At 46.9% G+C, this 16,778-nt stretch overlaps 1 protein-coding gene across 7 annotated transcripts; it reads left to right on the forward strand.

The window, feature by feature from the left end:
* The first annotated feature begins 476 nt into the window (after window positions 1–476).
* Bpifa3 (BPI fold containing family A, member 3) lies at window positions 477–10,430 on the forward strand. Of its 7 annotated transcripts, none has more exons than XM_006235362.5 (7): window positions 481–823; window positions 4,356–4,506; window positions 6,315–6,422; window positions 8,116–8,265; window positions 9,207–9,291; window positions 9,653–9,716; window positions 10,208–10,430. In XM_006235362.5, exons 1-7 carry the CDS (start codon window positions 697–699, stop codon window positions 10,240–10,242), a joined length of 720 nt encoding a protein of 239 aa, XP_006235424.1. In that variant the 5' UTR covers window positions 481–696; the 3' UTR covers window positions 10,243–10,430. The 7 variants fall into 7 exon arrangements, with proteins under 7 accessions (XP_063140654.1, XP_006235424.1, XP_038961811.1 ...); NM_001109588.1 differs by having other exon boundaries at window positions 505–823; window positions 10,213–10,427; XM_039105883.2 differs by lacking the exon at window positions 9,653–9,716.
* The last annotated feature ends 6,348 nt before the right edge of the window (window positions 10,431–16,778 follow it).

Raw genomic sequence — 16,778 nt, forward strand, 5'->3', positions numbered from 1 at the left:
TTACCGAAGCAGTGTTCACACTGACTGAAGTGTCTATCAGGGGTGAACGGAATGTCATTAAGCCCGTGCCAAGGAGAAAATGCCACCATTTCTGATGGTGTGAACAGACCAGGAGGCTATTATGCTATATGAAATGAGCCAGATGTCGACAGATCTCAAGGGAAAGTAGGATCTAAAAGAGTAGAAAGCAGAGAAACAAGGTAGAGCAGGGCTTGCTACAGGGAGAAGCGGGTGAGGAGGTGTGGTTCAAGGGATACAACCTTACAGTTAGGAGATGAGTAAATTCTAGAAACCTTCCCTGCCCCCAAAGAAGAAAAAATAAGGACGTTCTATTCCAATTGGACCATGCTGTCTGTGTTGGTCACTGAGGAGTCACCAACCTGTAACTTGTGCCCAGGATCAGGGGGAGGACTCCTGCTGGATGACCCAACAGTAGCTCTGGTGAGTGTCTCCAAGCAACCAAATCTGCCTGTGCAGGCCTGGCCTTTTGCATCTGCTGTCCAATGTGAGCTAGCCCTGGGAGCAGCTGCCAGAGCCATTTGTACCACCTCCCACAGCATGCTGGGGGCAGCCGTGCAGCCACCTGCCGGAAGACAGCTGTAAGCCCATCGATCTGGGTGGCCATACTCACAGCCAACTGCCTGGGCCCTGCTGGACCATTACTGACACCTGCAGGTTCGGGTGCCAGCACTTGAGATGCACCTACTCTGGAGGTTCCTGGTCCTCCTCCTGGGATTACTAGCCTTGCCCTCAGCCCTGCCCAAGCAGCCTTGGCCTGGACTGACCAAGGCCCACAAGGATGGCCGGTCCACCCTAGCGAGAAGTGAGCTTCCCACTGGGCTTGGTGTCCTATCCATAGGGTGTGGGGAAGCCACAGCCTGTGCCCTACCACTGACTGCTGAGCTCTTATGTATGTATGTATGTATGTATGTATGTATGTATGTATCTATCTATCTATCTATCTATCTATCTATCTATCTATCTATCTATGTATGTATCTGTGTATGTATGTATCTGTGTATGTATGTATCTATATATGTATATATCTGTGTATGTATGTATTTATCTATGTATCTATGTATCTATGTAACCATGTATGTATGTATCTGTGTATGTATGTATCTGTGTATGTATGTATCTATATATGTATATATCTGTGTATGTATGTATTTATCTATGTATCTATGTATCTATGTAACCATGTATGTATGTATCTGTGTATGTATGTATGTATGTACGTATCTATGTATTTATGTATCTGTGTATGTAGTATGTATGTATGTATCTATTTATCTATGTATCTATGTATGCATGTATCTTTGTATGTATGTATCTGTGTATGTATCTATGTACGTAAGTATCTATGTATGTATGTATCTATGCACATATGTATCTATGTACATATCTATGTATCTATGTATGTGTGTATGTATGTATGTATGTACGTATGTATGTATGTATGTATGAATGTATCCCTTGGATTTTAAGTACAGGAAACTGAGACTGGGTTAAATTTTTCCAATTCATAGCACATGATCTCTTGTGTCGTTTTCTCTTTCTCCCTTATACTCATTCCCATCCCCTTAGAGCCTTGGCAGGAACTACTGTGTGCTTAGCATGTGTTTCTAACTATGTCTGTATCCCGCTGGGCAGGGTGTCATGCATGCCTTTAACCCCAGTCCCTGGGAGTCAGAAACAGGCAAGTCTCTTGAGTTTAAAGCCAGCCTGGTTTTATATTGTGAGACTCTTTCTCAAAACAACAACAACAATGACAGCAACCTGTGTCTGCGTGCTTTGCAGGAAGGGTGTATGTAACTGACCTGTCACTCACTCTGTGGTTCAGTCTAAAGATGCTTGCTTTGTACTGCTGCCATCTCGCTCGCTTTGAGGAGCGCAAAGAAGTCCATACCTCCTGCTACCTCCGTTTAATTGGCTGCTCTCTCAGGACTGTCACCTTCTTCCCATTGCTGTGAGCAACATTGAGATGAACATCCTTGAGAGGGTCCCCATTAGGACACGTGGGTCAATTCCTCTGGGGTACATATATCCGGAACAGGTGTAAGCTCGGTTTAATTGAAACTGTTAAAATGGCTCCTCCTAAAATGGCTGTCTGGTGTACACTCATTCCAGTTGTAAGAGGACATAGCTGTCACCCATGCTCCCCACCATGGGAGGGTATCCCGTGCCAAACTAGCCAGCACTGGCAGAGCGAAATGCCACAGGTGGGGTAGGATTGGAATGCCAGTTGCAGAACACAAACAACAGATGGGGGTTTTTACATCATCTGTCAGTTAAAAATTCAAGTTAAAGGTGATGGCAAGTTTGGTGTCTGGGGAGGGACCGCTCTTGCTGGCTTGTGGATGGCACTTTCTCACAGCCTGTCAGAGGAGGACATACCTGAGGTCTTCCTCTTACAAAGACACCTGTTCAATTGGATGAGGGCTGACTCTGTGACCTCGTTTAAATGTTTCTCCTGCCTTGAAGGCACGATCTCAAGTAGTTAGTCGCCCCTAAGTACCCACGGGGATCCGTTCCAGGTTTCCCCTCAGATCCTAGAATCTTTGGATGCACCAACCCTTTACATAAAATGGTACAGTGTCTACACAGAGCTGACGCAAATCCTTCCTCATACTTGAAACCGTCTCTAGATTACGGTAAGACCAAGGAGAATGCAAATGACTTGTAAATAACCATTGTAGCTCAATCAGGAAATATTGGCAAGAAAGAACAGACATGTTCAGAGCACATGTAATTTTTTTCCAAATATTTCCAATCCACAGTTGACTGAGAATGCAGATAGAACAGAAGATGGCCAATATTCCTCCCCAAACAGGAATAGACTTCAATTCATCAATATATCATCATATAGCTTTGTGTTTTGGGTCTTTTGATGGTGGAGGAGAAGGTTTAGTTTAGATATATGACAGAGCATAGCCAGAGGCAGAGACATGTAAGACAGTTCAGAGTGGCCATGACCAGACTGACCTGTGCTGTGGGGGGAAGGGCGGAGAGCCAGTAGGCCCAAGATCTTGTCAAACCCAGAATTACTCTAGTCGTCTATTTCAACAGTGTTCTAGTTTTACCTTCCACACTGAGGGTGTTAATCCACACAGTGGGCACTTATCTCTACGTGCATCTGTGCGTGAAAAGTAAAACCCAGCCTCATTCCTGACCACATGAGTCAGTTTCCCAACCCATGCCCATCTCATAAGCGACTGCGTTCCCAGCATGAGGACTCACCTGCTTTCCAACCGGTCTCTGCAACACAAGGCTTTAATTGTTGCTGCACTGTGGAATACTGCTGCTTCTGACCAACACTGTGTGCTTCCCCATGAATTTCCCAGTGTGTCGAGTTCATCTGAACGAGACCTGCTTTCAGTCATATTGAATCTGTGTGGATATTTAGAGAAAATGAATATGTTCACAATGGAAGGCCCTACCCATAGGCTTAACCTGTTAATCAGATTTTACACTATGCCTCATAAAATCCTATGGAAGTTTTGAGCATGGTTTCTCAAGTTGATCCCTTGAGAATTTATATGTTTTTTTCTGCAGAATATATATATATATATATATATATATATATATATATATATATATATATATATATATATATATAGTTGGTTTTTATGGTACAACTTGGAGAGATCTTCAGCCATAGTTTCCACTTAGGAACCTTTTGCATATGGATCTGTCTCTTCTCTATGGGAGACATGTATCTTAGTTGGATTTTTATTGCTGTAAAGAGACACCATGACCAAGGCAACTCTAATACATAAAATATTTAATTGGGGCAGCTGGCTTACAGTTTCAGAGGTTCAGTCCATTATCATCATGAAGTATGGCAGTGTGTAGACAGACATGGTGCTGGAGGAGCTAAGAGTTCTACATCTTGATCAGAAGACAGTAGAAGGAGACTATCATCTGTGGGCAGCCCAGGACATGATTTGAATTCTACACTGGGTGGAACTTGAGCATAGGAAATTTCAAATCCTGCCCCCACAATGAAGCACTTCCTCCAACAAGGCCACACCTCCTCCAACAAGGCCACACCTCCTCCAACAAGGCCACACCTACTCCAATAAGGCCACACCTCCTAATAGTGCCACTCCCTGTGGCCAAGCATTCAAACACATGAGTCTATGGAAGCCAAATCTATTCAAACCACCACAACATGGAAACATGAATAAATGCTCAACAGAAAAAGGATACCCTTGGCTCACCCCAGGCCTGCTATCTCCATACCATGGTCCCACCCACAGGCGATGCTGTGGACTCTGACAGTCCTGCACAGAACTTCTGTGGTCATACTCTTAAATAACCATATGCACATCACATACCTTCTCCATTTCCAGTTATTGCACAGGGCCTCCTGAAGCACAATGCAGAAGGACGAATCCAGAGCATGCGTCTTCTGGACCGTCTGAACGTCTCAGGGACAGTGGCCCCAGGGATGGTGAGCTGGCTTATTAGTGGCATGAACTTCCAGCAGCAGCAAGAAATCAGGTAAGACCTTGACTCCTACTGTAGATTGGGGGGCGGGAACTCTAGGGATGGTCAGAAGGCAGAATGGGCAAGACAGAGAGCAGGATTTATGAAGGAAGGCATTCAGACTTAAGGAAGACAAGACACAAAGCCAAAGATGAGAACAATCTGGGGCCCACTGTCAGTTGTTTGGGGAGGTGGTAAATCAGGGAAAGTAGCAAGAACAGCTCAGAAGCAGATGTGTCTGCACTTAAAGCCCACCTTTGCCACCAACTTTAGGGAAGTTGTTTGGCCATTCTAAATTCACCTGTAAAGTGGGACACAGAACAGAGCCTGGACAAATATCCAGGACATCAAAGGAGACCAAGGATGCAACCTGACACTTGACTCTCCATTCAAGTGGGACATAGCTTTTGTGGCTCTGCATAAGGAGAGGACTACACTTCCCACAAACCTTGGGCACTCAACAAATAGACAGTCATAGTGACGGTCCCACCCACAGGAGATGCTGTGGATTCTGATAGTTCTACACAGAATTTCTGTGGTCAACACAGGAAACATACAACCCTCACTAGCTGGGGTTCTAATGGTAGAACTGGGTACACCCTACCCACAGCCACTAAGGCTGCTCCCTTGGCCATCCCACCCCCAGGTCTCCATCCTGCCCTCCATTGTTCTGCCTTCTCTGCCCCCGAAAATGCTCTGCACTTTCTCTTCACCCGAATTCCTCATTTGTCTCCATCTGAATGAACAACAATAATCACTATTATTGTTATTATTGAATAACAACAATAAACCCAACAGGGTTTTCTTGTGAAACATGCAGCCAAAGTCACCTCTTTTTAGTCATTCCTTTAACAAATGTTACAATTAGCACCAAATATCTACTGGGTATCACTCACATCAAGAATAAATCTATGAGCAAGGCCTATGACCTTTACCTATGGGAAGCCTCCATCCCAGTGGACTAGGCCTCAGAAAGCAATAACTAGTTCTAGGTGAAGGGACATGCCATCAAAACAAATTTAGCAAGGTGAGGATGGGAGCGAGGCGGCTAGCCAGGACCTATCCAAGAGGTGCTCCTTGAAATGAAGAGAAAAGGGCTAATGACATGAGGGATATGGGACAATCTGAGAAAAGGCTGAAGGTGCAAAGGCCCTGAGGTAGAGGAAAGATCAGTGTGTCCAAAGAAGAGAGTGCCTCCATGTCTGGCTGAGCAAAGGGTGAGTGGAGAGGTGGGAAAACCAATACCATACGGCAAATGTGTATAGACACTGCAAGTCATCGTGTTCACATTGTATCTTATTCCAGGAGTGCGGAGGAACCAGGGTACAAGGGGTGGGGTGAAGGTCACCCAGGCTGCCTCATGGAGAACAGTCTAAAGAGTGGCATCAAGATCACAGGAGTGAGCCCAGGAAGGAACTGAAGCGTCTTCAGGATGAGGCAGTCTGAGCAGCAGAGGTAGTCAAACTCAGGATATGTATGGCAAGTAGGCCAAGGTGGTTCGCACATAGCAGTTTGGGTGCACAGAGTGTGGCAAAGCCAAGGAGCCTCCCTGTGGACTCCCAGAGAGATAATAGGGCTTTGGTCTGAGAAGAGCCTCAGATTCCTAGGATGGCTGCTGTCAACATCTGGTTCTGTACTGCACAAGCCACAGCTGTGGGGGATGCTTCAGAAGCCCCTCAACAGCTGGATGCCCAGGCTGTCAGAACATTCACACCAGGTCTGACTCCCAGCTCTACCACCTGACCGTCCTTGCAGACGAGACTGGCCTTGTTTCTGAGTCGTCCTCCCTCGGCCTTGCGGGTCTCTTCTTTCTCCACTTGCAGTATCAACATTACCAATGTGCAGCTGGACTGTGGCGGGATCCAGATGGCTTTCCCCAAAGAGTGGTTCTCCGCAAACATCACACTTGAATTTGACATTGAATTCAAACTGTGAGTACCACCGAACAAAGCGTCTTTGGGACACGTTTTCTCCTTTTTGGGGACCTGGAAGCTAGGGGTGGGGTGGCAGACTAGGAAGTTCAGATTTTTCATGACCTCAGCCCGAACTCAAATCGTGACCTGGGTGGATCACTATTCCCTGAACCTTGGCTTCTTCTGCTGCAGTGGGGATGACACTCTCAGAGGAGGGGGTCATTTGCTCATCCAAACCTGTGGGATGTCAGCAGCTGTGTCCCATGAAAGAAAGGAGGGGAGCCACTCTGACTCCTCTTCTTCCTCTGCTCATCTCCCAGCCCCTGCTCAGACTTCCTGCAAGGAAAGCAGGAGCTGTAGCTATACAGAAAAGCTCTTATAATAGTGGCTTACTCTCGATTCTTGAATTTCCAAGACTCCTGAACTGATCTCTTTTTTTTTTTCCATCTTTATTTACTTGAGTATTTCTTATTTACATTTCAATTGTTATTCTCCTTCCCAGTTTCCGGGCCAACATGCCCCTAACCCCTCCTCCCCTTCTCTATCTGTGTTCTCCTCCCCATCCTCCCCCCATTACCGCCCTCCCCACAAGAATCCCGGTCACTGGGGGTTCAGTCTTGGCAGGACCCAGGGCTTCCCCTTCCACTGGTGCTCTTACTAGGCTATTCATTGCTACCTATGAGGTCAGAGTCCAGGGTCAGTCAATGTATAGTCTTTGGGTAGTGGCTTAGTCCCTGGATGCTCTGGTTAGTTGGCATTGTTGTTCATATGGGGTCTCGAGCCCCTTCAAGCTCTTCCAGTCCTTTCTCTGATTCCTTCAACGGGGGTTCCGTTCTCAGTTCAGTGGTTTAATGATGGCATTCGCCTCTGTATTTGCTGTATTCTGGCTGTGTCTCTCAGGAGAGATCTACATCCGGTTCCTGTCAGCCTGCACTTCTTTGCTTCATCCATCTTATCTAGTTTGGTGGCTGTATATGTATGGGCCACATGTGGGGCAGGCTGTGAATGGGTGTTCCTTCTGTCTCTGTTCTAAACTTTGCCTCCCTATTCCCTCCCAAGGGTATTCTTGTTCCCCTTTTAAAGAAGGAGTGAAGCATTCACATTTTGATCATCCGTCTTGAGTTTCATGTGTTCTGTGCATCTAGGGTAATTCAAGCATTTGGGCTAATATCCACTTATCAAAGAGTGCATACCATGTGTGTTTTTCTGTGATTGGGTTACCTCACTCAGGATGATATTTTCCAGTTCCAACCATTTGCCTATGAATTTCATAAAATTGTTTTTGATAGCTGAGTAATATTCCATTGTGTAGATGTACCACATTTTCTATATCCATTCCTCTGTTGAAGGGCATCTGGGTTCTTTCCAGATTCTCGCTATTATAAATAAGACTGCTACAAACATAGTGGAGCATGTGTCTTTCTGAACTGATCTACTTAAGGAATTTTCAAAAGTCAGTCTAAGTCTGGGTGGGTTCAGTGGGAGAGCCTGCACTTATCATACCCAGGCTTACGTTCCATCAATGGCACCAGGAAAATAGAAACAAGCATAGAGGTCACTAAGGTCAATGGCCAGTTCCTCCTCACTAACCTAAGGCTTAGTGGACACGGTTGTTGGGAAGACAGTGAGTGGTGCCTGGCTTTGCCACACTTCTTCCTGACCACCCCCACCTCCTTCCGTGGAGTTGCTCCTGCTTCCTATCTTACCACAGGCCCTTCAATTCGAATATCCTCAAAACCCATGCCCAGATGGGCCTCGCTGCAGAGTCCTGGCTGGAGAAAGATGAGTTCGGACGGAGGAAGCTGGTGACAGGCAGGTGCCAAATGGAGCCCAGCAGTGACAGTGCATCCATGACCACTGAGTAAGGCCTTCTGCTTTTCCCAGGACAGCCCTGCCTCGTGAGTGGCTGTAGCTGCATATCCCCACACATCCTCATAAGTCCTAAGCAGACTTCAGCCCTTTGCTAAGACTTTCTCCTCCTGTTCTCCCCTCCCAGAACCCATACCCTTCCTCCCTGTGTTCCCTGTATTCATTCCATTTTTTACCCACTGCAGAAACACCTTTTGAAGATGGAACTCTGCTCTTTCCTCTAAGGTCCTACTTCAAAGCTTTTGAGGAGAAATACAAAATCAGAAATGCCTCTTGAGCCCCACTAGCCTCATGGCTGCTTGGCTCTGTGGCCATTTTTCCTCCACTGATAGTCATTCGTCTTCACACCCCTGTGCTGGCATATGGTGATCTTCCTTCCAGAATGCCTTCCTGACCTTTTTAAGAACCTCATTAACACATCCCCAAGTATTTCCCAAGAATCTCCTAATGCCAAGCACCCTGCCTAATGCTAGAGGCACCAGGGTGAGCAAGACAGGAATGAGAATTTTATGGAGCTCTGGGGACTGACCACCAGCTCTGGGTCAATTGTCCACCTCAATAGACCCCTGTGAGGGGTGTGCTGATTTCACTCTGTAACTTCCAAATGCTGAACCTTGACACTTTTCATGAATGCCTGCCCATGTAAGCATCAGGTGTGTGGTAACAGCTCAGACTGTGGCAGACATTGACAATCTGGAGGAAGACCATAAACTAGTGCTCTCCTGCCATGGTCCTAACAAGAGTTGGCACTTGATTCCTATGTGAACTTGGCCATGTCACATTACTTCTCTGGGTCCCAACTGACTATTCCTAATAAGAATACCTCCCTAGATGGCCAAGTGAAAATTCAAGAGTGTGTTTAGCACATATTTCCCAGCCTTGGTGTAGCCTGGACTGGTTCATTCTGTCCTGATTTCCTATCTTTTCTCTTAGGGCAGCCTCACCCAAGATGAAGAATTTTCTCCACAACCTCAGAGAAAGCCTGGGGAAAGTTATCCCGAATTTGGTAGAAAGTCAAGTAAGTTTAAGGACACTGTCTTCCCTGTAGGCATCTGTGAGTCTGAGGATCGAGGTACACTTATGGGTAACTTAGCAGAGAACTTCTGCCGCTGGGCTGTGGAATCTGACAGCAAATGTCAGTAGCCAATGGCAAGGAACAACCACCCTAAGTGTTTGTATCCTTGTGTGTAGCACAGGCACAGTTGGAGTCCCCACTTCACAGACTTGTGGGGCTTCAGGGAATAGACATGGCTGTACTATGCATGCCTCCTGTGGTTGTCTGGGTCCTGCTGGAACCCAGTGCTACCAGTGCCCCCTGCCTCAAAGACCTCAGTTCCTTCCTATCCCTGGCTGACCCTCTGTCTGTGCTGGGGGCCTAGGTATGTCCTCTGATTGGTGAGATCCTCCGGCAGTTGGATGTGAAGCTATTGAAAGGCTTAGTGGGTGAGTGTTGGGGTGCATCCCGGGAGACCTCCTTGGAACTAGTAGATACTGAGGGAGGAGCCACAGCTCTCATGTGCTGTAAGAACACATACTAGGTACTCCATTGCAATGCTCCCCAACCATACGAGTGGGGGGAATAGAAGGGACTGTAGCCACCTAGGCTACACCCTACCAAGTCACCAGACTGGAGACTCCGGTTTCCCCCAAGAGCTCTGCAAGTCCAGTAGGGAGGACTAAAGTCAAAACAACCCCTACTCCAGAGATGGTTGAACGTCTTCAGCCTCCCCTCCCCCGCTGCCCTGGTGGAGCTCACAGTCTTGGGAATAGAAGGCAGGAAGTGATTTGTCAAGGGATGTCTTTCTGAACAAGTGATGGGAAGGGAATGCTCCTGGCCCCAGCCCTTGAAGAATCCATGGGGAAGTAGCCTTTTCTCTGTGGACTTGGGGATTAGAAGGATCACCTAGCAACCAAGACTCCTTTTCTCCTTTCAGAACAGGTGGCTGCTCATAACCTTGGTCAGCCCTGAATCAGTCAAATCTCTGCTATCAGGCTCGAGGGGCCTCCCATTGCCTGCCATTGGTCAAAAGGAGGTACTTCTGGTTGAGATCTTACGTCTCTCTCAGTGTGTGGCTTCTGCTGTCCCCTGGAAAAATGACCCCCAGGTCCCAAGACATCCTGTCCTTTCCAACAATAAACTCTAACTCTGAAGGATAACATCGACACCACTTGAAGGATATGGCAGCCCAAGCCCCTTACACACCCCACACCCCCACACCACCCCTACACACCACCCTCCACCCCCACATCAAGCTTTAGGGCAAATATCCCTGGTTTGCTCAGCCCAGTAATGGTGAGGAATGCCCATGGTAGCCTGTTGTTTGCAGCCGGGGACCTTGCTCAAAGCAGGGAGAAGCTAGACTCATTGACTCATCTATGTTTAGTTAAGCACTTACTGTGTGCCATGTCTGTCTCTGGGCTCCCAAAGGGTGCATAGAAAGCACAATAGAGCAGAAATGCAGAAGAGACTCTGAATCAGACAAGGGTGGGTACAGGACAGAATGAGGCCTGTCATTGGACAAGAAGGAAGGATGGGCGGGAGAAAAGTTTGAGGGAAGAGGAGGAGACTGGAATGGAGAGACGGGAAGAGAAGCCATGGAGAAAACATGGAGGTTGACACTAAGACTCCAATCTGTGTATTTACAGGTTGTTATGAATGTTCTTCAGGGATGGATGTGTATGGGGCTTTATATGTTTAGGTGGGCAATTATATCTTATCAATTGGATCAGAGGTTATTGTGTTGTGTGTTCTTTCTTGTGGCAAATTAAGTTTAAGAGAGTATGTGGCAGTTGGGACACTAAGCCGCCACGAAATTGAGATGTATATTTCTGGCGTGGTGGCAGCCTGCCTTGGGAACTGAATGGGTAGAGAGATTGTTGCTAGGCTCAGAGAGAGGCCATCGGCAATGTTACATGGGATGGAGCAAAGTGAGAGACTTTGCTGACTGGGATTAAGATATCTATCAGATATCTTGGGGCACTGCGGTGCTAGACCTAGTGGGGGTGAAAAGAAAGCCATTTATTATAATTTTACAACAAGATTCACCTCTATTAAGGAGCGGGTCCATGAGCAACCAGTGTCTCCAGCCCCAAAGCAAGAGATGGAATAGAGAACAAACTCAGCAAACGTTCAGGGTAAAATGAGTGGATAATTCCTGACCTGTAGACTCACTATCTGTGTCTTAGACAAAAGGCATCACCATTTGGGCTCTTGTGGGAGTAAAAATTCTGCAGGACCCATGGCACACTGCTGGCATCAGAGAAATCAGCCCACCACGTTAGGAAACTAGCAACACTCAGTCAAGCTGAGCTTAGCTTAGACATGTGGGAGATTCAGCACGAACTGTCCAAAGACAAGGCTGTCATGGCAGCAATGCACACAAGAGCCGTAAAGCAGCCGTGTCTCCAAATGTCCTGAGAATGGACAGGCAGGCAGGGAGGTAGGAGAGACACAGCCCGTGTTAACAATGGTGATGAAAAGAATCCTCCGAGAGTGAATCTTCCAAAGCTGCATCAGAAAAGACGGACCTGAAGATCGTGTGTTGCAGCTCCAGTGACACAGAAGTAAAAACACACCGCAGTGGATGCACATTGCTGGGGGTCAGGATTAATTACAGTGGAGCAAAGTTGGGCAACAGGGAGGGGCTTCTAAAGAACTGGTGACAACCTGTGCTTTAACCTGGGTCCTGGCTACGGGGAAGAGCATTCAGTCTATGGAAAATTCACTCAGCTGTTTGTGTGTATACCTTTTTCTGATCATAATGTGTTTTCAACAAGTTTTCTAAATAAAATATTTAGCAGACAGCACCCACATGTGTGTGGAGTGCATGAAAAACCACTTGCAAGATGTTTTCTATATGGAAAATGTTTATTCAAGGCCATTGAGTTCACTGTTAACTGTCTGTCTATGGGCTGTCCAAAACTGAATGCTGATTCCCATCCTAATTCATCACAGACTAAGGACAAATGTCACACATATTAACAATAGGAACATGGGCTGGAGAGGTGGCTCCATGCTTAAGAACTTACTGCTCTTCCAGAGGTCCCAGTTCCAGATGCCAGCACCCATGGCTCACAATGCCTGAAATTCAAGCTCCAAGAGAATCCAGTGCCTTCTTCCAGCTTCCATGGGCAAATACGTGGCATATATACACATACACAAATAAAAATAAATATTTAAAAATAAATAAATACCTGAGCATCCAGCGAAACCACTTCTGGGCATACACCCAAAAGATGTTCCAACATATAACAAGGACACATGTTCCACTATGTTCATAGCAGCTTTAAGCTAAAACCCTGATGTCCTTCAACGGAGGACTGGATACAGAAAATGTGGTACATCTACACAGTGGAGTACTACTTAGCTATTAAAAACAATGACTTCATGAAATTCTTAGGCAAATAGATGAACTTAGAAAATATCATCCTGAGTGAAGTAATCCAGTCACAAGAGAACACACATGGTATGCACTCACTGATAAATGGATGTTAGCTCAAAAGCTCTAAATGCCCAAGATACAGTTCACAGACCACATAAAATGAGGCTCAAGAAGAAAGAAGACTGACCAAAGTGTGGATACTTCAGTCCTCTTAGAAGGGGAGACAAACTACTCAAGGGAGAAAATACAGAGACAGAGTGTGGAACAGAGACTGAAGGAAAAACCATCCAGAGCCTGCCCCACCTGGGGATCCAGCCTATATACAGACACCAAACTCAGACACAATTACAGATGCCAAGAAGTGCATGCTGACAGGAGCCTGATTATAGCTGTCTCCTGAGAGGCTCTGCCAGAGCCTGACAAATACAGAGGTGGATGCTCACAGCCAACCATTGGACTGAGCACAGGGCCCCCAATGGAGGAGTTAGAGAAAGGACTGAAGGAGCTGAAGGGGTTTGCAACCTATAGGAAGAACAACAATATCAACCAACCAGACCCCCCCCCAGAGCTCCCAGGGACTAAACCACCAACAAAAGAGTACACATGGAGAGACCCATGGCTCCAGCCGCATATGTAGCAGAGGATGGCCTTGTTGGACATGAATGGGAGGAGAAGCCCTTGGTCCTGAGAAGGCTCAATGCCCCAATGTTGAGAAATGCCAGGGCAGGGAAGCACGAAGGGGTGGGTAGATGATAGGGCACCCTCACAGAAGCAGGGAGAGGGGGGATGGGATAAGGGGTTCCCAGAGTGGAAAGTGGGAAAGGAGATAACATTTGAAATGTAAATAAAATATCTGATAAAGATAAATAAATAAATAAATATGCACTTGACAAGTCTTCAATATCTCAAACTCCTCACCAGCAACCCTCTGATATACAAAACTGTCACCCAGTTTACACAGGAGAGTTCTGAAAGAAAAAGTTATTTCCCTAAAGACACAGAGAGGAACTGGCCTTGTCAGCCCTGCTAACCGTATTAATCACCTGGCAGGCAGGGGAATCACAAGGCTCGCACTCTCAACTGGGAACCCCCACCCCAAGATCTCCCCGTGCTCCCTCCCTTCTAACACCCCCCGAGGCTTCCCTCCCACCCAAGGGGAATATGATGAAACCAAGGTTCAGGTGAGCTGAGAAGCTCAAACAAGGAAGTGTCAACCGCTCAGAGATGAGAAGAGGGCCAGAGAACTTCTTGTCTCCATCTTTCAATTCAAACTTCCCTAATCCGAAATGCTTCACCGCGGATTTGCAACCCTAAACGCCATGTTCCTGAACATTCCACTTGATAGCCTTTGGCTTAAAGGGCTCTTCCTGCTCTTGAGTCAAAGAGCAAACACAGGAGGGCTAGGCCACACGGCTGTCTGCTTCCTTGGGGGATAGCTTTTGTCTTCATTCTTCTTGGCTCCGTCTGGGTTGTCTTAAGAGCTCCATGAAGATGTCTCTCTGTGCTTTCCCCATTCTGTCTTCATATTAAGATTCACAGAGTCAGAGGCTCTTCCATCACGCTTGCTCCCAGAAGAGCTCCTTCGAATACAGAGCCCCCCAATGCTCTTGGGGTCCACAGTGACGGACGCTTAAAACAAAAATGCAATCCCCAGAAGTCAGAACTTTTGTCTGCGCACTACCTCTAGGTACCTTAAACCTTCCTTGTCCTTTGGTGTCCAGGCAGGCTCTGGATCAGGTATGTAACTAGGACTATACACTTTCCCCACACATTAACCTCTCACAGTTTTAGGAGGTGTTTGTGGTTAATTCCATGTTAACTCTGGGTGAGGTAACCTAGCTCAAGAGAAGAAGCCTTGAAAAGGTTCTAGAGACTTCCCTCATGGCTCCTACTGTTAACAGTGCGGTACTTGACACGCTGAGCTCCACTAAGGCAGCAGAATGTAGCTTGAGATACTGCCATGTGTTTAATTCAAAAGAGGATGAAACAAAAGAGAGAGATGGACAGGGATGCGGAGTAAAACATGCTTCCCAGAGTCACCCTCTGCTAATGAGCCATGCCAGGTTCAGAACGCTGAGACCGCTGACGCAATGATCCACGGGAGGCCTCCAGAGGACATGGCCAGGCCTTTTGGAACAGAAGACTGCAAATTTGTCCTTGAAAAGCACTGAAGCAATACAGCCTGGTGTCACCTCTCTCCCCGGTGAGTTCACCTCAGGCAGGTCACAGCCTTCTCTTAACCTCACTTTCCCTCAGAGGATTGTGACAAGTGGCATAAGTCCCCAGTGTCTTCTAAGAGGCTTCTGCTGTCTGCTCTTGGTGCTGGAGAAATCAGTCTCAAGGCAAGGGAAGTTTGCCTGTGGCTAACAGTGCTTGAGAAGATCCATTAGATGCACTTTGCCATAAAACTCTCCCCCTTCCCTTCCTCCCTCACCACCTCCTCCTCCTCCTCCTCCTTCTTTTCTCTCTCTCTCTCTCTCTCTCCTTCTCTCTCTCTCTCTCTTTCTCTCTCTCTCCCCCCCCTTTTCCGAAAACCTCCTCCATATCTTTTTCCCGTGTTCTAGAGAATGAACCTGAGACAAACTGAATTCTTTTAATAAGAAAACTCAGCTCTACTTTTTAAAAATGGAAGCCGGCATGAGTTGTGGCTATATCCTATGAGATTGATTCTTCTTAAGCCTCAGCAAATTATATTGTTCTGTTCTTGATCAATTTAAGAACCAGAACAAAACATTCACACACACACACACACACACACACACACACACACACACACACACACACCTTACCGGTACAGGGTCCTGAGTATAAGCAGTGTATGGGAAGGAGGGGAAGGAGGCCACCCACAGTTCCTTGGGAGCACAGTAGATGTCTCAGTATCACCTGTGAGGGAAAGCTGAGGCAGGAGCCTTAGCTGTGTGTCCTGCTGCTGGGATCTGCTCAGGAGCATCCATGCTGGAGCACCAAGCATGCAGGGACTCCTCAAAGAACAATTCCAGCAGAAGCAGCAGTGAGGCGTTAAGTTTCCTGTGTCTGGGGCCCAGTGAGTGAGAGCAGGTGAGTGGATGCCAATGGCAGAATGGACGGGGAGCGTTTCTGAGTCAAATGCCCTCGCCCTATCATGATGGTCATGCAAAGTCATACTAAGTTGTAAATCATACAAGTTCGCCCTGAAAGAAGTGACAACCTCCACCAAATGTTCCTTTGATGTGTTTGCCTGTTCTTGGACTCTTTAAACTCCTAACAGACTGTCAAAAGCAGACCTCAAAGGGTGTGAAACAAGAATTCCCACCCTCAAGACTAGACAGTTCTCTATGTTGAGGTAGAGGTGGGAGGAATCCAAGAGAAACTGAAAAGAACACAATGCAGCACACGCTGCCTCCAAAACCGAACTCAGTAAGGATAGACTCAAGAAACCCTGCAGACGTGCTGAGTGTAGGGAAGAGGGGACGCCTATGCCCCCAACCCTGCCCAAGGCCAAGACAATAAATGGCCCAAGGAAAGATGGTGAGCCAGAGGGTTTAGGTGGGAACAGGCAGCTGGGCTAACAGCCACCCCACCTCACAGTGCTACCTTTGGCCTACAAAGGGCATAGATAATGTGTGTCTGTCTAAGGAGGAGACAATCAATGATAAATACTAAATCGGAAGAAACCAGCTGGCAGGTGACATTCATTTTTCTAGTCAAGAACAAGAACAAGCCTCCTCTGTGCACCATGGTACAGGTAAATCCCTGAGACGGGAATGAAGGCTTTCTTTGTAAATGAACAAAATACTATCAGAAATAGCAGGTAAATGGCTGGCATGTATCTTGCTTGGTAACGCAGGTAAAAGAATGTGCAGACACCTACATCAAGCAAGATACATGCCAGCTCCCCAAGAGCGCTCTCTCCACAAAAATATCCATTGGAGGGGATAGGGGGGCAAAGTTTAGAGCAGAGACTAAAGGAACAGCCATTCAGAGACTGCCCCACATGTGGATACGGCCACCAAAACTAGATAAGATGGATGAAGCAAAGAAGTACATGCTGACAGGAACCGAATCTCTCCTGAGAGACACAGCCAGAACATGTCAAATACAGAGGCGAATGCTAGCAGCAAACCACTGAACTGAGAACGGGAAC

The sequence above is a fragment of the Rattus norvegicus genome, chromosome 3 (assembly GCF_036323735.1).
Source record: "Rattus norvegicus strain BN/NHsdMcwi chromosome 3, GRCr8, whole genome shotgun sequence".
NCBI classification, from domain to species: domain Eukaryota; kingdom Metazoa; phylum Chordata; class Mammalia; order Rodentia; family Muridae; genus Rattus; species Rattus norvegicus.